The sequence below is a fragment of the Chelonoidis abingdonii genome, chromosome 17 (genome assembly GCF_003597395.2).
Source record: "Chelonoidis abingdonii isolate Lonesome George chromosome 17, CheloAbing_2.0, whole genome shotgun sequence".
Taxonomy (NCBI): Eukaryota; Metazoa; Chordata; order Testudines; family Testudinidae; genus Chelonoidis; species Chelonoidis abingdonii.
In genome coordinates this window covers 35,160,580-35,187,589 of record NC_133785.1, presented here as the reverse complement: position 1 = coordinate 35,187,589, position 27,010 = coordinate 35,160,580, and the positions used below count along the sequence as shown (strand labels likewise).

Below are 27,010 nucleotides of genomic sequence, written 5' to 3'. Positions count from 1 at the left end.
CAAAAGCAACAACAACAACAACAACAAAGCTTAGCTAATCTAAAAGTTGCTAGCAACGGCAAAATAACGTTCAGAAATAACTTACTACTACCTGACTTGGTGCATAGTCCCACTGAAATCAATAGTACTGCTCGTGAAATTAGATACTAATCAACATGAGTAAGGGTGATAGAATTGAATCCAGTGCTGGGTTATTGATTGGTCTATTACTGACATTGGAGACTCAACAGAATACTGCCACCACCACCAAAAATGAGGTAAACTGCACAAGAAATAGCAATCCCAGTTTCCAGTGCTTTTTTGCTCACTGCTCTATAAACTTTCCAGAGTTTCAGCATGCAAGAAACACATGCCAATTAATCCTTCGAGCAGATTCAAAACTGAGTTGTAATAAACTGTTAGCGTGTCTCTGCTCCCAGTTTGATAACATACAGTCTAAAAAGGATTTCTATTCATTTTTGTTGAAAAAGGAGGAATTTTAAGGTCAGATACTCAACTGGTGGCAACTGACAGAGCTACACCACTATGGCAGCTGAGGATCTGACCCTCCCGTGTTCACAGAAGTGGCACACATTGGACTACCCACAGCAAGACATACCGAGCCAGCTTTTGTCTACTGAATTTCAGCGTATGCTAATGCCAAGGACTAAATGTATGGGTAATTAATTATTCTAGTATTTATTAACACTTCTATACTAAGTAGCCTTTAAGCCAATCATATTGACCTGCTCCGTTTAGGTTATTTAAGCTATCTTATTACATAAAAATGTTGTAGACATACAGTAGAAACAATAAAAGATACAAATTGAGAAGCAGTAATTACAGAATGTATACATTTACAATAGAATTATACAGTAAAAAGTCATAAAAAGTCACAAAAGGTCTGAACTTAAAAAAAACACGCAGAGATTTGGGTATTTTGTTTCTACCCTAACATTCTTTTAGACATCAATTATGCAGCTGCAAAACCTGCCTGAAGATAGACTGAAAATACAAAAAAACATTTGTCATTCTCTAATCAAGACATCTACACTATCAGCAGGTTAGCTGAAGTATGGTGAAGTATACAGTAAGGCGCTGGCTTGATACAGTTTTTTAATATAAATCTGGTTTTGCAATCCTTACTTAACAGTCTTTATACAATATTTCCACAGCTAAGTAAGAGCTGAAAGAATTACGACCTCATTGACTAATATTTTAGAGGTCTCTATAAAAGTATTCAGACACGCATGAGTAGTGTCTGTATTTTTGTGATTTTACAGTATTATATTTGACACTGCATTATGATGATGGATGACGTCAAACCCCAGGAAAACACCAAAGCCACATTTATCTAAAATCTTAGCTCTTGGTAATTTGGGGGAATAGATTTTATCTTGTACAACTGAAATCATAATTTCATTTTTGCCAACATGTCAAAATGGGTTAACCTTGGAAATAAACATCTACCGTTAAATAATTTAGACAATTTTGGGTAACTAGAAGGGTGTGGCTCTCTTAATCTTACCACTATACTCATATGCATACTTTGTATGGAAAACTTTATTTGATAATAAAAATAGCATTCACAGACTTTCTCCTTCTTTGTTGCTACATCATATACATTGTGTCTGTTCCAAAGAAAGAAGCTTGTACTGGGTAAGTCCACGTCTACTTATACTAATGTTATGTATAAACCCAATAATTCAAATAAAGCTATGAACAATGTAGTATGTAGATATGCATAGTGTTTTATAAAAAAGATTGGCCCACATACTGCTTTTTCATCACCACAGAAAAGAGCATTATGTCTCTAGCACATTGCAAGAAATGATGATTGAAGAACAGACTGCATACAAGTGCTGAATAATACACAAGCAGGCCCACCATGAAGAAAGAAATGATATCCAAACCAACAAAAGCTTTAGAATTACTTATATAGTCTCCCATTTTAAAACAGCTTTACATACCTGATTCAGTTTACATTAAAATATATTCCCATGAATCAATTTGTTCCATTTTCAGAAATATAAACACTTATCACATTCCTCACAGCTAAATTTCATCATAAATTCTCTTTTATACAAGAAAAAGGCAACAGTTTTATTTTTTTTCCAACAGGCTCTATTAATTACAATTTAAACTCTGTACACACAATGATTGGCCATCTTCTTTTTTGTTGTTTTTTTTTTTTTTTTTTTACAGTACCATGGCAACAACAGTGATAGACTTGCAATGTTTTTGTGTTCGTATGGAAAATGTGAAACAGTATACATGTATACACCAATGCACTGTAAAAAGCAGCAGTTTACTTTAGTGGTCCAACAGTAATGGCAAACATTTTGGCTCAGCTAGGCAGTAATCCATTAAAATCTTACACTAATACTACAGCAGACTTACCACACAACTTGCAAATTTAAAAATACAGCTTTGAAACTTGCATTTTTTTCCTTCTGCTGCTGTTTGTAGATTCTAAATTACAGCATAACCAGCATCTAGGCTTTCACAACCAGACCCTTCTACTGATTGCCTCTGTCCTTATGTGCCTTTGACAGGTCTCTCATTTTTTCGTCTCAGTAGGAATGAACCAGTAAAATAAAACTTGAATCTATCTATCTATGTATCAACACAAAGATTTCCAATTTGGCAAAATATGAAAAGCCCATGGGTTTAGCCTGAGCAGAAGGAATAAATCTGCCCTGTGAAGCGACAGCTCATTCCCTCAAACTTCACTGTCTTTACCCCAGTATCCCAATGCACTACTCTTCTGCAAGGCAGACCAAACAATACTGGACAGGCTCAGATTTCTGTCCATATACTTCCAGTAGTTGAGTAGGGCTCCGGGGGCACATTCTTAACGGAATATCGTAAGTGTTGCTGAGATTAGCGAGAGAGATTGAGAGTCAACGTTTGTGTGTTACACAGATATGGCCGCTACCAGTCTTTTGCCTTCACGCATCCTTGAGAGGGGGCCTAAATGTATAAACTGTTCATGGAACAAACTATAAATTCCTTATCATAAGTCATCTTGTGCTGTGTGGGTTTTTGTATAAATATCCTTCATTGAAACAACAGTCTCTTCAAACAGTTCTTGTCATTTTAGGAACTTTATTTTTTTTTCCTTTTTTTATTCCTTCAGCAGGAATTCTCCAATCCTATTGATATACACATTTTAATTCCTCCTTCACCCTTTATAAAAAAAAATCCTCTTAACTATCTTATTTTATTGGCTGTCCCCATTTAATTATGGGGGAGAAGGGGAAGTTGCCTGATAGAGGAATTAATCTCAAGAAATCTACAGAATATGTAGAAACAAAATTTGTATAATCCTTTAGGACCATTTGGCAAGTAACTTAAAAAAAAAAGAATACACTTAAAAATACTTTCTTTAATATTATACATCAGGCACAACATTTTGTATATATTTTTGTTATAAGATTTCATCTGCATAAAACGTTTGTTGCTATTCATAGGATCAGCAGGTATCTGATATTTCATCATTTAAGAAACCAAGATAATTTCCGCTTTATTACCCTCTTCTTAGAGCCTTCAGCACTATAAAGGCTGGAATGTGGCTCTGTGCATCAGACGAGTACCTCAGATGCTGAGATCAGTGCTACACTCCTTGTAGGGTTTCCTTCTCTGTTCAGGGGGGTGTCTTTTGTTGGTATCATATTTCAAACTGTGTTCTTCCCTCTCTCTGTGGCTGACTCGCTCATCCTTGATCCTTTTGTCTGGTGACCTCTCCCTTCTTCCATCAGTTGACTTTGCCCTCCGTTCAGGTGAGCTCTCTCTTCTCTTCTCTGGTGATTTTCTTTGATCCATTAGTCTTTCGAGTGACCTCCTTCGCCTGCTTGGCGATCCATCCCTTCTATGAGTTGGTGACCTTTCTCTTCGCCTTTCGGGAGAAAGGTCTCTCCTCCTCTCATGTCTCTCCCTCCTCTCCAAAGTATTGTCAGCACTTCTTGTCCCTTCCCTCCTTTTTTCAAGAGATTTCATTTTTTGTCCATTTACCACCGTTCTCTCTGGTTGTCTATCTCGTCTCCTTCCTGGTGACCTGTCCTTTTTTCTACCTGTTATGCTATCATTGTTTTGAGAAGTTCCATTCCAAGTGTGGTGTTCATTGGATTGTCTGCTAAACTCTCTGCTGCCTTTTGGATCGTTAACATATATCCGCTTGTCCCCATGTTGTGATGATTTGTGAAGATCTGGTGGATAACTGGACTCCAATGATGGGTGTTGTCGTCGGTCAGATGGCACGTTTTTCATTTCCGATACATTTTGTGAACCTGTGGCGGGACTGTTCCTGTCACTGCTGGGGTCTGGAAGAAAAACAACAACAGCAAATTGTTTGGTACAAATGGCTTATTCCAGTTCTGACACCATTTATGATTCTTCAGACTTCATTAGTGCCAAAAGCAAACAACTGTTAAAGCAGTCAGTAGAAGACTAACTGAAGCGTTTGTTAATTTAAGTGTAACTGCAAACAGTGAGATTAGTATTGGTGCTTCCCTTTATTAGCTCTATTTCAGTCCAAGCGGTTCTCATGTTTATGCTCAGCGCATCATGGGAGATTTTATATTTTCCCCCGATCCAATTTATAATGCTTAGATTAAAATAAGTTGTTTCTAGTGAAAAAAAGGAAGGTTTGCGGTTTTTAAAAGGATGTTGCTCCCAAAAAGAAGGGCCTTTTAGGAAATGGTTATCACTTTTTAAAATTATTTTTAAAGAAATGCCTTCTTAGAAAGAGTTATAGTCTGTGTGATGTTTCATTTTAAATGACTACAGTATAAAATAATATAACTGATCGGTATGGTTTGAACCTATAGCACCATATTTTAATTAGACTATAAATTATGTAATTTCCATTTTTCAAGAACTTTGAACGTGTTACTAAATCTCATTTAGTCCTATTACATTATGAAATAGTGGGATAGTTTTGCTTTCACCACAATTTAAATGACAATAGAAGTTATGATCTTTTCTTATAAAAAAATGGAAAGATATTCTAATACATAGGATGAGTTTGATTTAACACCTAATTCTCCTGTCAATTATTTCACTGCCATAAAACAGATCTGAACTACCTTCATATGCCAAACTGCAAAGCAAAGAAGCTGTGCTGCAGCCAAGCTAAAATTACTCACATCATTCGTAACTGATGCGTATGAATGATTTATTACATTTATGGCAAAACATTAAAGTAGTTGCACTGACTCAACATGAGATGCAGATTTCTTACTTTTGTTTTTTTTAAAGAACTCTGCTAACTGTTAAATAAGTACTTAGCATATGTCCTGAATTCCAATGTGGAGAGTCACCTACTTTAAGTACAGTAGATGGTTTTGACGCCCATGACTGAAGAGCTAACAAACCACTTTGCAATCCAGAATCTTTTTTTCCCACTTTCCCACAACACACATGCTAAATACTCAAAAGTTTCTTTTTTCTTGTGTGCAAGCTCATTTATTTAAACTTCTCTCATCAATTTTTTTTTGTGCACGGGCCATTATTTTTATGAGTTACAGATGAAAAACACTGTGGTAACACATGGGAGTTTATTTGGTTTGATTTTTAAAATCAAGGTGTGGGAGGACCACCCCATTTTTCCACAGCTTTCTTGCAATCTGGCTATTGCACAAGGTAAGAGCGAGGCTTCAAACATGTTTGGGTAATGTACTTACAATTCAAAGAACGCAGGGGGCTCAGAATGAATTGCTGTACATATAAAAATATAGCAAAGCGGAAAGCAATATGAGGGAATTAGGCCACAGCACAGAAACACCTAATATTGATTTTAGCTACAAACCGTAGTTTGATTATGGCCCGTAAGGTAGAAGCAAGGCTCTCCGAGCTTGTCATTTCTCATACATGCAGCGATATTAGGAGGTATCATCGCTGAGGAAGGAAGAGCCCAGCACCAAGAAAAGTAAGAGAGAGAGAGAGAAAGAGAAAAGTAGAAAATTTAGATTCCCCGTAACAAAAATGAAAGAAAAAATATCTACATATTTTATCTTAGGATAAAGAAAGTTTATTTTTCCAGTATGATTGTCTAGGCATCACCCAAGAGTAAGGCTGCAAAGATGACAGTTGTTATTATAGTGACATAATTAGACATCTAAAAGGTGATTCAGTAACCCAGACAACGGATGCATCAATTTTAAAAGACAGTTGGAACAGCGACACAGAATGTCATAGAAAAACCATTAACAATCAAACACCAACAAAAAAATAAAGTCCACCAAAGACCACAACATTAAAAATAAGTACAAAGCTCATTACAAAAATATACAGCCTCAAATAGGAGCACTTTCCAATCAATTCTGAAAAATACTGGAACTTCACATTATCCAAGTAACCACTTGCAAATGAAGAAATTAAGCCCAAAATGTTACAAATGTGTATGCGTGTAAATATATATATATGTATTTATTTATTTATAACAAGTGCAGCCGCTGCATGTTAAATACTTGTTTGAAAACTATATATTTAGCAGTTTAATGTATTATTAGCCAAAAGAAAACTAGTATTGGATTTTCATCCTCAGTGCAGCAGACATATACTTTAAGAAGTGAAGCACGCAATTTACAGGACATTTACGACGTCTAGCATATGATACAGTACTGTACATTGAAAGGAGTAGGAAAAGACAAAAATAGAAAAAACATTACATAATTTCAGTGCTATTGTTCAACCTTCTGGTGGGTGGTTTATATTACAAAAGTGTAAACCCACAATTTCCTTTCTTGTTTGAAATCCATATTCTGATTTGGTCAGACATTTAGGTTCAATTCTGATTTATGAGCAGATAGTGGAAACTCTTGAACATGGTACAGTAAATTAAAAAACCTAGTTCATGAATTGTGCGGAATGTTGTTTTTTGTTTTTTTTTAGGTAATGGAGTGAAAGACTTAGAACTTATTGACACAACAAAATCCCAGATAAGGGGGAAAAAGTATAAAGGACATCCCGTCAAACATCAGTTTCTATAGAAACTTCAAAGAGCTTTGGTTGGGAGTAGCCCTACACTGAGGGCATAGTTTTCAACAATTATCTAAAATAAATAAGGCATAATAATAATATTAAACAGAACACTATGCTAAGCCACTCACTACTCTCACTAACCAGCTCCAACAGACAGGTATAGAAAAGGACTTCTACTGCAAACCTCAGCAGAAAAGGAAAAGTAGCACCTTTCCCTCAAGACAGGTTCTAGAAACCTTTTCATAACCTCCTAACCTTTTCAGAATTTACAAATTAATGACTTGATACCAACAGATATTTTAAGGGGGAAAAAGGACCCAGAAGGGCCAAATTCATCTATTTTTGCATAAACATTTTGAAATAACTTTATAAATATTTACATATTAGCTGAAGGCAAAACCCATAAGCTTTCTTGCATTCATACCTAAGGATACAGAAAAACTAAGGAAAAAGCCTAACAATAAACTACTGATTCAAAATAATTCAGGATTCCCTTTTTTTTAATTTGGTATTGATTAGAGGAAGAGAGTTATTTTGAGATAATTCAACTGCTGAGAGACAGTTTGGCACAACTCAGTAAAACTCCTTGTTTGGTTGGACAAGACAATACAGTTTTTGGTTTTTGTCTTTGATCACCAAAAATACTGCTTTGATGGTCTTGCCTTACACTGCGCCCAAGTCCGTGGAAGCAAGCAAAGGATGAAATGTGCAGAAAATTCAGCACAAGCGAGGCAATTAACCGCATGTTGCAAAGGCTGGCAAGACACTGCTGAGAAAGGAAAATAAAAAGCATCCCTGCTTCAGATCTTGAGACAAATCATTCATGGAGTGATGCCAGGAAAGAAAGGAATGTTTTCATAGTTTGACCCACCATATTCTGGTACAGAGCCATCTCCACGTTTCAGAAACAGGCGGACTCTGCGGCCACCATTTTTAATCAGTTCAATGGCCCGAGCATGCTTCATGTTCTTCGTGGTTTCCCCATTGATCTCTAGAATTTCATCACCAATCTGTCAACATGACGAAAGAGCAGAATCTAGGATTAAAATCAGGCCTTCAGCAGAAGAATGCCACAACTTGAGTATATCACTTAAGGGAACATAGTGTTTAACATATTGGTTTATGTCTAGGAACTCTTCTCACTTGAATGTACATGCAAGGCCTGAATCAGTTAGCCTAGTTTAGAAATTCAAGAATTGATCAGGAAAGGAAAACAAAGGTTGTGGAATAGACCATCGGCACTCTGGCTACAGTGGAGCTATGTTGAGTTACATTAGCTATCTGGTGATACAGGTTTACCCTTTAAAAAAATCTTTCTAAATATTAACATTTCTTGCATTACTTTTTGGAAGAAGAGAAAACACTGGTTGTACAGGTATTAAATAAACAGCATCACAAGTGTGCATATTGTCTGCAGACCTAAAAAAAAATGAAAGACCTCTTCTGTGAGAACCTCTTAGTCAATCCCATGAAGACTTTTGCATGTGCTTAATTGTTGGAATGAATGGGACTGCTGACATACCTACAGTTAAATTAGATCTACCACAGCAAGGTATTGCACACACAGGGTCAGTAGAGGTAGCACGTGACGTCTTGGGTTACAACAGTGACAAATTATGCAATACTTTAGTAACTCACTAGTGAGTGCATGTTATGCAGGCTCCTCTCAGTACCTCAGCCGTACAGCATTTAAGTCTGTTACAGGCCCAGCTAGGAAATTTGAGCTCAAACTGTAACAGCTCATGCTTTCAGCTCTAGGGGTTCCTGGTTCAGTCGCCAGTGTGTTGGCCAAGACGGCAGCTTATCACACTTTCTTTCATGCATGAACCTTGCTACATATTTTGAAGAAAACTGAAACATTAACATTTGGGGATAATGTCTGGAATAAGGGCTGGGATTTGGTCAGCAACTGATTGAGCTTCAAAAGACGGGGGTCAAATAGAAGCCAGCAAGTGCAGCTTCTGACAGAAGCGAGCTGTGGACAGGTTGGTAAGCAAGATAACAGAGATTAAAAGGAGCTACTGCCTTTTTCTCATGTAATTTCATTTTTGTTGCAAATAGATCCTCCCCCCCTCCCCAACTGTCTTTTTGTACTTACCCTCATCTTTCCACACCTCTCAGCTGGACCATCCTCAGCCAATCGCAACACATAGAGATCCATATTATACTCTCGGCCACCTCGCAGGCTAAAGCCAAATCCTTTGGCTCCTCTTTCCAGTTCAACGGTGTAAAAATCTTGGTCCTGCTGGAGGGAAGACAATTTGTACAGAACTGAACAAAAAGTTGAACTCTGTACTGTTGCCGGGCCTGGCAAATATTTAACAATGGACACTAAATCGTCCTAATAAAAATATATATCTACATACAAAGACAAAGGTTTCTCGTTGCTTCTAAAGATCCAAACTGTGATTCAAAGAGTGTTTGTTAATCGTCTGCAAAGAGCTGTTTGGTCCCCTGGTGCTAGCTACTCCTTCTTGTTAGAGGTTGGCACATTCTATTCAAGACTACTGAAAAGGCATGCAATTCTTCTCTCTACAGCAGAGGAACTGCTGTATTACCACAAAGATGCTTAGCAATCAGTAATGAGAGTAGTTATCACTGCAGTTGCCAGTGGGAGGGGAAGTATCCATGAGATAATCTCTCTGTTATTAAACTGTGGCCTACACTATGATAAACCCAAAGAATCCACGTTATAGCCCTCTTATCAAACTTTGATCTCTTTTCTCTTTTGTCCTCTGAATCTGTCATTTGGTGCATAGTAACACCTTCAGGCTAGCCCCCTCAAAGAACACGCTCCAGTAAACAAACACATAAATTATTACTGTGTAACATATTTAGTTGTCTTTGTTTTTAATCCTGATGCAGCTCTGTGTTTGAAGTGTTTGTCATATGAAACAACATTAACACATATCAGAACTCATCAGTGATCGCTCTTTCGCAGACAAACTGGAGGAGGGAATCTAGCCTCACAAGAGAAGTTTTCTAGGGAGAACACTTTAAGCACAACTCTTGAGCAGACTGGAACCACATTTGCATGGTAATCCAAGCAAATCAGAAAGGCATCCCTTACCTGTGCTGCCTGAGGCGGTTTGAAATCAAACTGGGATTCCTGCTTTGGTTTTGTGTTGTTCCTGTTGAAATGAATGAGAGAGGAAGAGAGGGGGGAAAAAAAAACAATTCATGGGAAATGAAGATGACTCAGAAGTAACCAAAGAAATAGCACATCAACATGCTCGCCTCAAAGAAAATTAGCTGACCTGGGCTCCTGGAGTATCTGCTGAGGAGTATGTGTGGTTGTAATCGTAGCAATTTTTTCAGCGTTGGTCAATAAAGTAGCATTGGAGGATTCTGTAAAACAAAATGGTGTTTCTTGTGAGAAAAGATCTTAAATCGGATAATTCATTCAGAGACAAATCTATGCTTTGCAATGGGATTTCACTGGGAAGTATCAAAAACATTTTTTAAGGATGTGCCTAAGAGGGAAACGCACTGGCTCATCTTTAATAAACCCAGCAATTGAAAGGAGAATTTTGTTACAAGGTAATGATTAAGTATTTATCTCAACATACACTGTGCAATGATTGCCCCAAACCCTTTAAATATATAGAAAGCCTTTGATAAAGAAAATAATAATAGGAAAATAAAGATGACAGAATTTCTCTCAGCTTTCTATAAATGCAGCCACATGCAACAGCACTGCACCTATACATCTGCAAGGGCTTTTTAACCAAGAGTTGCACATTGGAATTTTACATGAGGCTGACAGTCCTCTTTGCTTGACTTTTTCTAGTGGTTGCCTTTAGATACAGAAGATTCCACTACAGCCTCGCTTCTTGCCCCTGTAATCCTTACAACAGGAAGTCTTTTAAACACTAACCTGTCACTGCTGTTACCGTATTCTGCGTGCTTTCAATAACAAAGAAAATTCTTGACTGTTCAAGACATTATCTCTAACTCCATTACCAATGAAAAATTAATAAGAGGTTGGGGGTGGGATGTCTGAATCAGAAATAATTGGTAATTCTGTAAATTGTGTACAGCAAGATGTCCCACTAAAGTAATGAATTTTATGTTTTTATGTAAATTGGATTTATTCTCCAGTAACCAAATTTCATTAGCATTTTCATTAATCTCAAGAAAATTCTGAAAGCAGTAATTGTGAAAAGGCACACAAGTAAATCATAAAAATATTCAGGAAGTTTGGGCTAGACGTGTTCCATTATCCACTTCACTACTGAGAGCTAAGGTTAATCTTTTTTTTAAAGTATAGGCTAATTAAGGATCATGGAATGTTTTGTTGCTTGATCAGCAACACATATGCCAAATCTTAATTACTTCAAAAGTCAGAAGATCATTTGGGTTATTTTTTATAGGAACACTGAAATAGTCCATAAATCACAATGTAGACAATACTGTCTCCATCTGAATCAGTACCTTTAAAGTTTTTGTTATGGGATATATCGAATAAAGGCCTAATCTAAAACTTATTGATGACGATAGTTTTCTATTGACTTAACACGTTGGACTTGATCAAAAACATATGTTTCCACATCTCTCTCTAATATTTAACCAGTTGTGCTGTTCAAATTCTTACTGTTCATTAAAATACGGTCTATTGCACATTCTGCGCTCAGTGTAACACACATTCCCTCGGAGTGGCGTAACTTGCACCACACACACACAAAAACTGAAGAGTGGGATTTTCAAAGTCCTCAGCATTGGTCAAACTCTGCTCCAAGGGAAGCACAGAACTGGAAGGGACCTCAAGAGTCATATAGTCCAGTTCCCTGCACTCACGACAGGACTAAGTACTGTTTAGCCCATCCCTGACAGATGTTTTGGGTTTTATGGGGGTTTTACCACTGACTTCAATAGGAGCAGTTAGGTCAATTGTGATCCAACCCAATACCCTGATCTGAATGCCCATCAATTTTCTGGGAGGAAGGGCTGGAATCTGAGCCCATTTTGGGAGGAGGCCTGGAATATGAATTTTGCAAGTGGAAGAAAAGATAGATTTGCGGCTAAGTCATAAAAATGAGAGACTTGGTTCCTATTTTCTGCGCTGCTACAGATTTTCTTAATAGCTTTGGGGCAGGCACAAACGAGAAAGACTGGGGGCTAAAAAGGGGCCATACACTCAGATACAAATACCCTTGAAGCACTGTGAGTGTTTGGAATCTGGATCGAAATTAGGTCCTTTGCAATGTTACGTGTCCATGATCACAGATCCTATGCATTCTCTTTAAGTGTATGTTATACTGATCCTTATTGAAAGTGGGCTGGACAGCTTTAGACACCACAGGATGCACTCAGTGCATACACTTTTGATGAAAGTTAAGGGATAAGCTCAAGAAAGCATTTGTACACAGAGAGAAATTCCCTCCTATCTACAGGATTACAGTCATCAGAAAGTGAATAAAGGACTTGAAAATCTTTGAACTCCTCCTTGCTTGGCCATTTTGGAAAGTGTTCACTTGGAAGTCTGCAGAAGTGAGTATTTTCGAGGAAAAGGCATCTTTAAAGTGGAACCAGTTGTACACTCTGAAAGATGACATCTGATATTTATGTTTATATGAGAACAAGTGCTGAGAGTTTCAATGACATTTGCTTGGGAAATCACAACAAACAAATATATCCACCGTTTATGATCATTATGATTTCTGAAGCTAATCTAAACAAACATGTTGAGCACAGAAATCACCAAAAGCACTGGGAACACATGATATTCAAGGTACAAATGGAAGCCTGTTCCCTGTAGTCAAGAGCAGTGATAACTGTTGATTCAATGAATACAGCAGTAATATCTAGGATTACCTTTACAGAAAATCTTGGTCTTAGAAAAGACTTCTCCCCTACTGTAGGTAGTTAGTGTCTTACCAATTTTTCCTCCAGGGCAGATTGGCAGAGGCTCTGGAGGTTTTTCGCCGTCCCCTGAAGCGTGGGGCATGGGTCACTTGCTGGTGGATTCTCTGCTTGAGGTCTTCAAACCACAATTTGAAGACTTCAATAACTCGGACATAGGTTAGGGGTTTTTACAGAAGTGGATGGGTAGGGTTCTGTGGGCTGCTTTGTGCAGGAGGTCAGACTAGATGATCATATTGGTCCCTTCTGACCTAGGAGTCTATGAGTCTAATCAAATAAATACAGAGTACTTATATACTAAGTTCCCCATAAGCTGCAAGGCCATGCAGCAGCATATTTAGCACCGCACAGGTGCTCAAGGAACCCGCCCGGCTGGGACCAGCTGCGGCTGGGAAGGGGCGTCCCAGACCTGCCGCAGCCGGGCTGCCCCTCCCCAGCCTGTACTCAGGCCTGGATTGGATCTGCTGCGGCCAAGAGAATGGAGCCTTTCCCCCCCCCAGCCCAGGTGCTGCTGTGGGGAGACAGAGCAGGGGGAGTCCTCTGTCCTCGCCATAGCCCTGGAGCACCCTTCTGCACCCCACACCCCTCATCCCTGGCCATACCCCAGAGCCTGGATCCCCTGCATCCCAACCCTCTGCCCCAGCCCTGAGGCCCCCATCCCCGGCCCCACCCTGGAGCCCTCACCCCCCCACACACCTCAACCCTCTGCCTCAGCCCTGAGCCCCTCATCCCCGGCCCAACCCTGGAGCCCTCACCCCCCCACACACACTTCATCCCTCTGCCCCAGCCCTGAGCCCCCTCCAACACTCCAGACCCCTTGGCCCCGCCCCCACACCACATGTGTCACACATCACCTCTGTATTGGTGCACATAAAATCCATTCCACACGTGTGGGGAAAATTAGAGGGAACACTGCTTATAGCGTGATTTTTATCGAAGGCATATCCTCCCCTTGCTGGCAAGGTGAAGCCCACTGAATACCACGGAGGTATTCTTCAGAAATCATTAGCATGAATCCAGCTGGCGTGGGTAACAATACCAGTGAAGAACAGTGAGAGTCTAGCATGGACCTTGGAGATGCACTGAGCTCGCTATCCCGCTCTGAAGCCTATGCTGCATTGGCATCACTTCTAGTGTTACCTGCACTAGCTGGATTCACACTAGCTCAGGTGAGCGAGCCCATGAACAGCTTTTGCTGTGTAGACATATCCCGCATCATTGTAAAAATGGCATACCTCCCCCGGCTGGAGGGGAGGCCTGAGGGCTATTTTCATTCCTCTGAAGGGCTACAATCTGAAGTAACCCTGATCTAACATGGCTGAGCTTATTGATTACGTTAACCTTGTCTGCACTGACTCTCAGTTTGCTAATGAACTTTCATTCATAGATTCATCAATGTTAAGGTCAGAAGGGACCATTATGAACATCTAGTCTGAGTTCCTGTATAAACACAGGCCAGAGAATTTCATCCAGCAATTCCTGCCCCAAGCCTACATCGTTTCTGGTTGAGCTAGAGCTTTAGAGAGACATTCAAACTTGATGTAAAGAATCTGAGTGACACAGAATCCACCACGTCATTAGGTAAGTTGTTCCAATGATTAATTATCTTCACTTTTAAAAATATGTGTAGGTAATGTTAAAAATTCTAGTCTGAATTTGACTAGCTTCTGCTTTAAGCCCAAGTTAATGCACAAACAAATAAAACCCCTGGCTCTCCAATCACTCTAAGGTTTTCTTTCTTGCCTAGACTTGTTTGCATTATACTTCTGTCATCTGGTGTTTCTACTTGGTGACTCCGAGGGAAGTTCCCTATAATGCCAGGTTGCATTAATGGAAGGTATGTGCCTCAATTAGAAGAAGAGTGATTTGAAGTTGATGGCTGGAAGCTTTTCTGGAAATGTATCTAATGCTGGGATTGTATTTTATTGCATTGGTTTATTTTATTTTAAACTATAGGACACCTCGTAACAGATGTCCCTTTCCCCAATAACTGGGTGGGTGTGGTTTGAGAGAGGCTGAGGAAAGTAAAGTAAAACGAACTGTACTTGTTGGGGGTGATGTTGTCTGGAGCCAGCCAGCCAGCCTCTGTGCAGAGAGACACACTCCTGCTTGTGGGCACTGGCTGCATTAAAGAACTGTTGGATTTTAAGACAACATGGTCTTGTTTAATTCACTTGGGCATCCCTAAGGCTACAATCTGCTCCCAAAATAAACTGTTTCTAAATTGTACTGAATTCAAACAGCATAGAAGCCACATACACCTTCCATTGCCATTTTGGTATGACATGGAGATTGGGTACAAACAGGATACAATAACCTTTTTCCTTAGGAGGTCATGCGAAGAATACCAAGTAGATCAACAATACATCTTAGGTACTGATGACATTCCATGACACGGTTCTGGGTCTATCTTTAGACCACACTAGTATAAGAGTTAGTAATTGTCAACAGATGTGCAGTATTTTTACTAACTTTTTATAAAAAGACTCAAGATACAAGGCGAGCATCCTCTCTGAATAATTTCTACTGCCCTCCCTGCTTTGAAATGAGAAGAGACATCTATCTAATTGACTTAAAGGTTGTCCAGTTTTACTAATTTCTGTAAGAACCACTATATCAGTTGCTAAAAGGCTGTTTGCAAATTTTTACAGATCTCCTCAAATCACCTTTAACAACAGAGATTGCTCTCTCAACTGCCACAATCAGAAAGCTTTGCTAAGTCAAGTTAACTCAATAGGTACCAACCAACACTTCAAGTTCAGGCTCAGGGATGAAACAGAGAGACATTACTTCCAGTTTTGTTCTCATACGAAACACTTATTCCCCGTGTCTACACATTTCCTCCTAGCCTGTAAAGATTCATGCATTCGACTGACTGGATGTACTGTAGCAGTCCCACTGCTTTCTCAGCCAGTTTCAGTGGGAGTACTCAGGAAGGTGTAAAGTTAAGACCATGCAGGATCAGGGCCTAAATTAGTAAATATCAAAATAACTATCTAAAATATGGGTCAAATTCTGCCCTTGGATAGATATGTGCAACTCCCATGGACCTCAGTGGGCACTATACAAGTATTTATGAGACAGAACTTATCTACATATACACATACATACAGATGCTTTTTAATCATTTCTTGGCTTGGACACTAGTGCACCTCAGTCCCTCTTATTCTCTGCCCATAGTGCAGTGTAGTAGAGTATCCCTTGTGGGCTGTGATACTTTGGTCTCATTTTTGTTGCTGGGCTCAGTGTGCAGGTGCTGGATGTTGTTGGTGGCCAGTGATATCCAGGGTGGTCAGACTAGATGGGCTTGTTGGCCCTTCTGGCCTTAAACTGTAGGACTCTCTCAGAGGCCCTAGGATTATCATACAGTAAAAATAACTTTAAAAAGTTTTTTCATTTCATTAGTAAGTGATGCCAACATTGTGATCTTCTCATAATATTTGGCTGTGGAGGAAAGCTTGAAAATATGACCCCTGAAGGCTCCAGATCCAGAAGGCCAATGAAAAGAACCCAACATGGATTTTTAAAAAACCTAATGATTTTAGAGCAAATGCAAATCTCTCCTTCGGGGGCCGGGGGGAGGAGAGGAGAGGGGCAGCACCATGACTGTTGAATGCTTGCTGAGTAAAACTGACAAAATCACCTTGAACTGCAAAGTGAAAGTTAAAACAAAGGCCTGAATTCTGCAGTGACACCAGTGTAAAGATCATTCCCTTCTTACTTGGCACTCCTTTATCTTTCTTTCCTTTCAGCACGGAATGCCTTCAGAACAGCCTTAGCTGTGCATTGCCTGCGTGTCTTTCTCCCAGCTTAACAAGCGTTAACATGGTATGTTGTGTCTCCCATAATCCTGTTATGTGTGCTTGGGTGCACACGGCTTGCATGTTTCCGACACATACACACTGACTGGCTGAGTATGTGTGTGGTAGAGGAAATCCTCTCTTATTTGAAGATGCTTAAACCATTCAAGATTTTTATAACTCAGATGTCAACGTCTCTCAATTTTATTCAGTTGTCGGAACAAGGTGTCACGGAGTCCCCGGGCGATGCTCTGGAACTGCTCCCCACTAAGCCAGTCAGGACTTTGGGGAGCCTCCTCTCCCTTGGAGCAGACTTGTTCAGGGCAAGAAGCTCACACATCTTCACCTCCTGGGTCTCTCCTTGGAGCATTCAGCATCCTCTGCCCCTCCGTGTGCTTCCCACAGCGAGCCCACCCAGGCGGGGTCCTGGGGAAGCCACAGGGTTCTGCACCCCCACTTTGCAGTCAGACGTGACTCTTAGCCAGCAAAACAGAGGTTTATTCGATGACAGGAACAGGGTCTAAAACAGAGCTTGTAGATACAGCGAACCAGACCCCTCGGCCGGGTCCATTCTGGGGGGCAGTGAGCCAGACCCCTAGGTCTGCACTTCACTCCTTATCCCCAGGTAGCTCCAGACTAACGAACCCCTCCAGCCCCTCCTCTCTGCTCAGCTCCTTTCCCGGGCCAGGAGGTCACCTGATCCCTTTGTCTCCAACACCTTCAGCTGGCACCTTTGCAGAGGAGGGGCCCAGGCCATCAGTTGCTAGGAGACAGAGTGCCAGGCATTTAGGTGCACTGGCCCTTTGCTCTGCAGCAATCACACACCCTTATCCCACCACCTAGATACTTAAGAACTGCACAGGGGACACTGTGGCACCAACACAGTATTCAGAGCAAACATTAAGAACAGTCCCAGTTCGTCACACAAGGTAATGAACCACTTTTCTCTAGATGTCTATTCAACATTGGCACGTACAGGTCAGTTCAGATTCCAACCTATCTGATTTATAGTCATTTCATTATTCATGAATACTCAATTCACTGGAAGGTGCAGAGGATCACACAGAGTTTGACCTGCTGCATAGCAATATAAGGAAAAAGCCCTGAAATGTACATAATATCTCATCCTAAATATAAGTGGTTTATAAAGACAGATATGTTCTGGCCTTCATCAGTTTACAATTTTATAACTAAAAGCACTGTAGTCAGGCTTCTTGGGTGAGGCACGAATTTATGGTTCAGGTTGTGATTTTCAAAGGAGTCTTGGAGTATGTCTACACTGCAAAGAAAAACCTGTGGTGCTGAGTCTGAGGTGCTGTATGGCTAAAAAGAGCAGTGTAGACATTCCCATTGGAGTTGGGAGCCTCGGTTCTGAAATCTGATGAGTGGGGAGGGTCTTAGAAGCTAGGGTCCAAGCCCAACAGGGAACACCTACTCAGCTATTTTTAGCCCTGTAGCCCGAGCACTGTGACCTGGGCTGTGACATTTGGTGCTATGGGTTTTTCTTTGCATTGTAGACATATCCTTAGAGAATTAGGCACCACTGAATTTTTCCACTAGAAACTGGACATGTGACTCCTTTATCCTCCTTTGAAAATCCGTGGCTCAATTCATAATTTCTCTCCAGCTCTCTAAAAATATTCACTGCCATAAACTCTCTGTTCCATAGATACAGAGTTCAATATAGCTTGTATGATAGACACCGAAGCATAAGTGACAGCACAATGTTTCCAGTCAGACTGCGGAGTGAAAAAACCTCATGTTAATAGTTTTCATTGCAATGGGCTATCTTATTTGAGCCAATTTTCCCTTAATTGCAGTCTTTCTCCATTTAATTGAGTTTTCTGGACTGCAAATAATATATTGCACGATTCTCAAGATGCTCATTAGAATTGAATCAGGGCCGTCAAATGTTATAAACATTGATTCAGCTTGACATGAACAGGATGGCAGGGCAGAATTTAGACCGCAGACCAATCCAGAGCGTACAATTTACAGTGAATCAATAAAATATAAGGGATTCAGAACCATAATGATTTAATCCTACTCTAGAAATACCTCTAGCATTTATGCCTTGTTCTTAATGGTATGTCAGGGATAGGTTTGGGAAAACAGTTTTTCCCAATTCAATCCTAGGGCTTGTCTGCATGAACGCTTAGTTTGCAGCAACCGGGGGTGTAAATCTACCTCATGCACAGTGTGTGTAGATCCTGCTGTCTCTCACTAACAGTTCCTTAGCACCTAGCTGGGTACATTTACACCACGGCTTGCCACAAACTAAGCATTTGTGTTGCTAAGGCCCCAGGCATGGTGCAGATCCATTCATTGTTTTTAAGCAGCTATGACCAGGGCTGGCCCCAGCTATCAGCCACATTAAGTAATTTCCAGGACAATAAAATTTCGGGGCAGTGAAACCTCATCTAGGCATCACTCCTGAAGCAATCAGTTGTGAGCACCTCGAGAACCAAAATCACTGAGCCAAAGCATTTCAAACTGCACTGAGATCATTCCTAAAGCAATGTGCCCTGAATAAAAACAAAGCTTCTTTTCAAATGGCTTAAATAGTGACAATGTGTTGATTCCTTTCTGTGATCTCTTCTGTGATCTCTTTTGCTATATAGCCTGGTTGTGTATATGTAAAACCTCAGGGACTCCATACCTTACAGGACATGAATCCTCTCCCAAATATTCTAACGCAGCATTATCACTGCAAAAATCAAATAAAGCCTCAAAATCCACAAAAAGATGTGGGTCTCATTTACAGAAGGTAGTTTTAAAGAGACAGTTGAAGGAATGCAGGAGGGAGGGGATTTTAACTTCTGACCAGATTTAGCACCTCTTGTGGTTTTTATTTTGTTTTTATTTTTTAAAAAGCTGATTTCCAGTTATAGGAAGAGGGGGAGGGCAGGAAAAGACATGGTTGTATGACGGTGGCAAACTTCTCAATGTTAACTCCAGCCTGGTGGGTTGAGAATGGAAACCTGCACGTCTGTGCAACTCAAAGTGACATGAAAAGCCAAAGAGAAATAAAACATTTGGATAAGACAGAAATGAGCATATACTTTACCATCCCCTGGAATGATGCGCAGAGTAACAGTGTTTCCTGCTTCTTTAATTAAGTTGACGATATCTGAATGCGATTTGTTGGTGATGGAACATCCATTAACAGCCAAGATCCGGTCTCCTACTTTCAGCTTGCCACAGCGGTCTGCAGGGCTCCCCTCAATTATCCGACCTATTTTGTGAGGCATGCCCACACATGCATTTCCTGCTTTTGTATTGGTTTTGTTTTTGTTTTTAATTGTTTATATACATGGGACAGCGGTGAAGGGGAAAAGGAGAAAAAGGGTTGAAAGGGGAAAGAGAAGGTTAAGGGTTAATTAATTAATGCATCAAGCAAAAGTTATTAAAGGATAGCATTGCTGCCACTGTTCAAAACATTGGCAATCAACTATACGAGTGCAAAATGCTTCACCTGAACTGTTACAAGAAGGCGTTTCCTATAGTTAGATAGCTAATCCACCAAAACTCTGACCAGTCATTTGGTTACAAATGGTGGGATTTTGAGAGACTACAACTGCACTCAGCAGTTCAAAAATAATCTGACTGAGGTTTTATTTTTGTACTGCAACCTTGAAACTGCCGGTAGAAAACTCAACCTTGCTGCTTGTAGATTACATCAGTCAGCATCTCTCATCTTTATCTCAGCCAGCTGCTGTTCAAGCTTCTGCCAATGTTTTGTTCTTTCTCAATTTAGAAAGATAATCACTCTATGCCTAGTAAGGAGTGTGACTCCCCTTTCAACCACAGAGATCTATTCTATCAATGCTGCATGGGTAAGCAATAAGGCATTGTTTCTTTCATAGTGAAAAAAGGAAGCACTAGGCAAGGCGCAGGACCACTAGAGATGGGCCAAGCCTGACGTACCTGACCTGCTCAATACAACCAACCTCCTCATAATCATTTGTTAACTCTTCCCATTTTATGATCTTAAAGGGCATAGGGCTGTGGGTGGAGAAGGGGGAAGAGAGGAGGGAAATGAGGCACTCCTGATTTAAATAGCTCTAAAACCACAGGCAGAACAATCCAAATATCTAAGAGAGAGACATAGCAAGAGCATTTTGTGAGGAATGCATTACAGACTCAGAAATGTCTTCCCACCGCACACAGTCACTTGACCTTGTGAGCACCACTGAAATCAATGTGACTGGAGGATGCTCAACATCTTGTAGAATTGAGGCTACAGGAGACAGAATTCAGGTCAAACCAACCATCTAGCTTCTTGAAACTGCAGACAAGCCCAGACATGCAGCACATGATAAGCGGAGCATGAGATTGTGAGGCACTCAGTGACAACTCTGTATCTGGAATACATTCATCCCCAAAAGGCAGTTCTGTGTATATGCTGTAATCATTTATTTTATTAGTAGTTTTAGAGATATACGCTGCTACACAGGTTACAGTACCAAAAAGACCATAAACAAGAAAGAGCTAAAAAACAGGGATATGACAAGGTGGGAAACGTACGCTGATCACCAGCAGTAAGGATTATTATCAATGGGATGGTATTTCTCAATAGTGAGCAAATTCCTCTCTCACACAGACAATCACCGGACTGCTCATTTCAGTGGATGTTTTGTGAGCATCAAAATCAGAAATTCATTTTCAATCTACCCTATTTACAGATCACAGATGACTGACCCCAAGCTCAGATGACCAGGGAAGTTTTTGAATCAGTTTGGCCCATCTCTAAAGACCACCCATTTGAGAGGTACAAAAAACTACAGGTACAAGGCAAGCACTGCATAGCTCAGGACAAGCATCTCATGCAGAATATTAGGAAAAAGTTCAGTGTACTCAAAAATTCAAGGAAAAAGTCAAAGGTCAAAACATATCACTGTGAAAACCCTACAGAAATTATATAACAGCAGCTTTCATATTGCTAACATTTCTGGTGCAAGTAAACAACTTTTTACATCATGACAAAATTTCTTTACGGAGAAAAAAGTACAGTATATCTCACATCTAATAATGTCTATTTTACCATATATATTTTAAATGCTTTCAAGTACATAAAATCTCTCTCCATATTCAGTTTACACTTTAATAGATCATTGTGCTTTGGTATAAAAATGTCTAGACCCAAATTTTATTGAGTTTTGAGTATTGAATTACTGAGGGATGCATGAGGTTGCCCTCCTCCAGAAGGAGCTTGGTGATGGGCTGTACCAGAGACACTGTCTTCACGACTCTCTTTTCCCCCTAGAATTTCCACTATAGCAGCTCTACCAGTGCTAAGAATGACTGCTCTCGAAGGCATGGTAGTTAGAGCACCATCACTATGCTAGTGCTTTCTCCAGTATTAGCAATGGTGGGAAATTTTAGGGAGAAAAGGCTAGTACAGATAAAGCCAGTGAGAGGCACTTCTTCTCCATTGCAGGTTGCATAGGCTGGTGCAGTCTACTTGGCCTGCTGTGCCCACTCTGCTACACAGGGCAGTGTGGAAGGAGTAGAGCTACCGCTCTGCCTCTTTTCCCCTCCTAGCCTTTTTTTGGGATGTGTCCTGGGAGTGCACATGCAGAGGCAGGTAGTTTCTATACTCCCCTGAGCACAGAAGCCAATATTGCCCCTGGACTCATGCTGGGTATTCATTTCCATCACAACCTTCCTTCCATACCTACATCTCCACACAAATGCCATCACCCATGCTCTGTCATTGCTTTAGTTAATTGTTGTTTCAAAAATACCCCTCTTTAGCTATGCAGAAAGAATTACATCTTCCTGGCAAGAATCAAATGGCTCGGAAGGGGTTCTTCAAAGATGCATGCAGGTGCACCTACACTGACCCACGTCCCATACTGGCCTCTCTTAAGAAAGCACAGGTGATCAAATTCATTAAAGCAGCATACAGGACAGAGTCATGTCAGCTGCTCATTTTCCACTATTCATATGAAGTGTGTGTCTGGGAGAAGGAGGCAGCAGGAGCTTAAGGAGATGAGCTACCTTTTTGATTTTATGGAGACCACTAACATTTTAGCAGTTTCCAGATATCAGCTTGCTCATCTCCCTATGGTGAGCCAAGAACATCCCTACGAACCCGGAAGAAAAGCTAATCAGTGTAACAGTTGCTATTTTTAAATGAACTGAATCTCCACTGATAACAAGGGGCAAGATTTCAATCATTCAGTTATTTACATCCTGCAATATCATTTGCCCCTTCTTCACAGGTTCCCCCTGCTATTTGATGGACAGCACAATCCAACCCAGGGCACGTGGTTAACACACCACTGCAAACTAACCCTGGAGTGCACTCAAGGAGTGCCAGTCATTGGCACTGGTGGTGGGGCTGTTTACTATATCCATCTGTGTTTTTTAATTCACTGTTGAGCAAAACCCAGGAGGCAAATACCTACTAATGCTAAGCATTCAATGAAGTTATTAATTACAAAAATCAAGGCTTGTTCATGAATTTTACATTATTTAGATCCTAGCTACTCTTGACTGCACTACAGCATTCAAACTCTTGTCTCATGGAAGGTGCTTGGACAATTCCCAGGACTTACCAAAAGTTGTCCCTGCCTCAGGCCTGCTAACTGAGGACACGATCACAAAGCCAAAGCCTTCATTTTCTCCCCGGCGGATTTCGACGTCGTACGGCTGCACCACTGTGCTGACCACACCGCTTCCCCCGCCCCCTCCACTGCCAATGCCACTGGTGCTGCCGCTGCCCGAGCTCACAGTGTTTAAGGAGTTCTGGCTTCCCTGCGGGGTCCGCTTTTCCTCCGTCAGGGAAGCTGGCTGGTTGCTGCTGTGGTGTGAAGAGGCTGGAGAGGGGACTTCGTTCTCTGCTTTTGGAACTGCAGAAGAAATGCAGGAGTCTCACTGAACTGTCTGCAGAGCACACTGATTTTAGTATTACAAATGTTCGGTGACAGAAAAACATGCCTATGATAAATGGCAGAACAGGTCTAATTTTTCTGTGAGTGGATGACTGGAAATATTTACTTAATGACTGAGTACAAGGTGCACAATCAGCTGCCGTCACCGGTTTGAAACAAGACTGAAAACACACACGCGTGGCAGGCGTGCAAATGCTTGCATGTGGATGCAGTAGCACAACTAAGGCTTTGTCTTCACAGAGAAGTTGCACCAATTTAACTAAAGGAATGATGTTGCACTGAGTTAAACCAGTGCAACTTTGTGTGTATGGATGCTCTACACCGTTTTAAATCTGGTTTACATTGGTTCAGCTTGTCCCTGTTAAATACCACCCTGCTGGAGCAACAGATCCAGCAGGGGTCGATTTATGGCATCTAGTGAAGACGTGATAAATCGACCACCGAGCACTCTTCCGTCGACTCAGGTATTCCACTGGAGAGAGAGGCGCAGGCGGAGTTGACGGGGGAGTGTCAGCAGTCGACTTACCACAGTGAAGACACCGCAGTGAGTAGATTAAGGTACGTTGACTTCAGCTACGTTATTCATGTAACTGAAGTTGCACAACTTAGATCGATCCCCCCCTCAACCCCCGTGCAGTATAGACCAGGCTTTAGAGTTTTGCCAACACACACTTGTTTCCAGTGCGTAATACTGAAAGACTGAGGCAAAGTACTTATTTAGATATTGGGCCATGCCTAGGTTATCCTTAACCTCCATTCCATCCTCAGTGTATAGCAGTCCCACTTCTTCTTTCTTTGTTTTCTTCTTATTTATGTGGCTGGGATCATCTCACTGTTGCATGTTCATACAGTGCCTTATACAACAGAGATGTAGTCTAGACACTACAACAGTACAGACCATGAACAATAGAAGCCGTAGGCAGTGTTACAACAAAAACTAATGATCATTAAACAACATCTTAACAAATAAAGCCAGACAGAAAAATGCGCTTTTGAACATCATTACCCATCAAGAGACCAAGACAAAGGCACTGGACAAATCCATTGGATATAAAGGCAAAAATGCAAACATCACCCTGTGCAAATCCTAGACTCTAACAATCTCAAATCCTCTCGACCCAAGGGTAAGGGAAGCAGTAGGGAATCAAAAGCTCAGACACAATATAATCAAAATCTCTTTATGCCAGTTTCTAGCCTGGATTTAAAAAATTAACAAAAAATCCCCACCTCTATAAAACCAATTGTCTGTTACAGGATCTACAATGGTAACGTCAAACACCACAGTATTCACTCTTGTGTTGAAGGCTGTTACAGCAAATAATTTATGCTCCACTTGCATTACATTGTTGAAAATATTAGTTAAGAAATAAGCACATATTTCACATTGCCTGCAAGAAGCCCATCTGTGGTTCAATGTATAAGAACGGGGCGGTTTTAGAGAGGCTGTGACAGTCTTTAACTACTTTTGTGTGTTTATTTCTCAATCTGAAGGTTACTTTGATGCTCCTTTAAACTTAAAATACCTCACTCTCTATTCTTCTGCTGATACCTCAGCTTGAAGGTCTATTTCACATCTTCTCTGTCTAGAAATGGCCCCAGACCAAAATACCAAACCTAAACTCCTTGAAATTTGGGTGCAGATGGAGCAAAATCTCAGTGCTACCAGTCAACAGGAGGGATACATAAATCAACTATCATTCAGAAGGCTCTTCATCACGAGCTCGCTAGCTGCATTGTCATTTTCTTTGACAACAGCACGTTTTGACAGATTTGCAAGAACAACAACACAATGTTTTGTTCTTGCCTCTGTTTTTCCCCTCACCCAAGCCATGTTCAGTGGCAGGAACGGTTATATTTCCACCTTGGATCAATTTGGGAACACCTTAGCTTTTGAATATGGTGCTTACAAAATGAAAAAAGAGAGAAGAGTTTCAAACAGCTCTACTTTGCATCAGTCTTCAGCGGTCTCTCGAGGACAGAACTGAAGGGATGTGCTTAGAGGAAACATGGTCCAAGGGCAAGGGAACTGGGCCTCTAGAGACCTGTATGGCAGTCCTGTGTGTGAGCCTGATCAAGTGATTTTCCCTCTCTGTACCTCTGTCCCTCCACTCCGCCCCTTCTGTCTTGTCTATTTAGATTGTAAGTTCCTCAGGACAGGGACAGTCTCTTACTGGGTGTCAGCATCATGAAGCTACCACAATCCACCTCTACCCCGATATAAGGTGACCCGATATAACACAAATTTGGATATAACGCGGTAAAGCAGCACTCGGGGGGCGGGGCTGCTCACTCCGGTGGATCAAAGCAAGTTTGGTATAACGTGGTTTCACCTATAATGTGGTAAGATTTTTTGGCTCCTGAGGACAGCGTTATATCGGGGTAGAAGTGTACATATAAGTAATGACAACAACAACGATTCGTGTTAGTGAACGGCTTTAACAGGAACCTGAAGAAGGACTGAAGAGGCCCAGGCTGCTTACAAACAGAGAATCTTGATTCAAGTTTAACCAGAAAGAAACCTATATTTAAACCACATTTTAACAGCCAAAATATAAAATAAAATAAAAATCAACACAAAGGGTAAATTAATATCTGTGTCCATATCGGTAGTCTCATTTTTGCAAGAATATTATGAGAAGGAGCTTTTGATCGTTAGCAAGCAGATCACAGGACACAGATTGAAAATAATAAGAGCTGTGCCCATCTGGTCACATGGCAACATACCTGTGTATACCACTTTGCGCCTTACAGTTAGATTGACATGACCTTGCTTGGCAGCCTGTTGCATAAGCTGGACTACAAGCTGGTGCGATTTTCCGACAACAGGTGTTCCGTCCACACAGATCAGTTCATCTCCAGATCTCAGACGACCGTCGGCATCAGCAGCGCCTACTGGTACAATGTGACCAATGTAAATCTGATGAATTAAAAAAAAAAAAAACGAGAGAGAGAGAGAGAGAGAGGTTGAATGAGCATGTACCCACCCATCAGACAGACAGCTGGAAATCACAGGAGAGCAGTAATGAGATTTGGAGCCTCAGTCTGAGTGTGACCCAAATCAACAGCATCGAAAGACAGTAATGTGTCAGGTGTTCTGTACAGTGGCCTCTAGTAAGTTACAGTCCAGGTGTTAATAGACACCTGTCCACGTCATGAAATCATCATGAAAACGACTGGCATATTCTGTTTCTACTATTACTATACCATAACTTTGTATCAGATCCCTCAACCTCTACTGATAATGCACTATGAGAGAAATGCTTTATAAAAATGCTCTATAATACAATAGAATGATGATTAATAGTATGATCAGTCCTGCCAGGAAAGCCACTAGGTGAACTGAGACTGAATTATCCTCTGACCTCTCCCTGGAGTCCTTGAGTTTGAGTCCTCTCTCATGCACACCAATTTCAGTTTAGCCCTACTGAGCTCACAGGGAGTTATTCCAATTTACTGAGGCATGAGAAAAAAATCATGCTCCATAAA

General features: G+C 40.8%; 1 protein-coding gene across 38 annotated transcripts in view; it reads right to left on the bottom strand.

Annotated features, from left to right (window-relative positions):
• Window positions 1–653: 653 nt before the first annotated feature.
• MAGI1 (membrane associated guanylate kinase, WW and PDZ domain containing 1) overlaps window positions 654–27,010 on the bottom strand; it is a 526,245-nt gene continuing 499,888 nt past the window's right edge. For 12 of the 38 annotated variants that reach the window (XM_032764470.2, XM_032764576.2, XM_032764557.2 and 9 more), the window contains 8 exons: window positions 26,249–26,441; window positions 23,189–23,482; window positions 19,693–19,896; window positions 10,221–10,311; window positions 10,034–10,094; window positions 9,062–9,208; window positions 7,835–7,973; window positions 654–4,301 (listed from right to left, as the gene is read on the bottom strand). In XM_032764470.2, the coding sequence (XP_032620361.1) occupies window positions 3,577–4,301; window positions 7,835–7,973; window positions 9,062–9,208; window positions 10,034–10,094; window positions 10,221–10,311; window positions 19,693–19,896; window positions 23,189–23,482; window positions 26,249–26,441 (1,854 nt within the window). In that variant the 3' untranslated portion in view covers window positions 654–3,576. Of the gene's footprint in view, window positions 4,302–5,788; window positions 5,878–7,409; window positions 7,974–9,061; window positions 9,209–10,033; window positions 10,095–10,220; window positions 10,312–19,692; window positions 19,897–23,188; window positions 23,483–26,248; window positions 26,442–27,010 lie in introns of those variants that run through there. The other 26 variants (XM_032764516.2, XM_032764604.2, XM_032764709.2 and 23 more) reach the window with 13 other exon arrangements.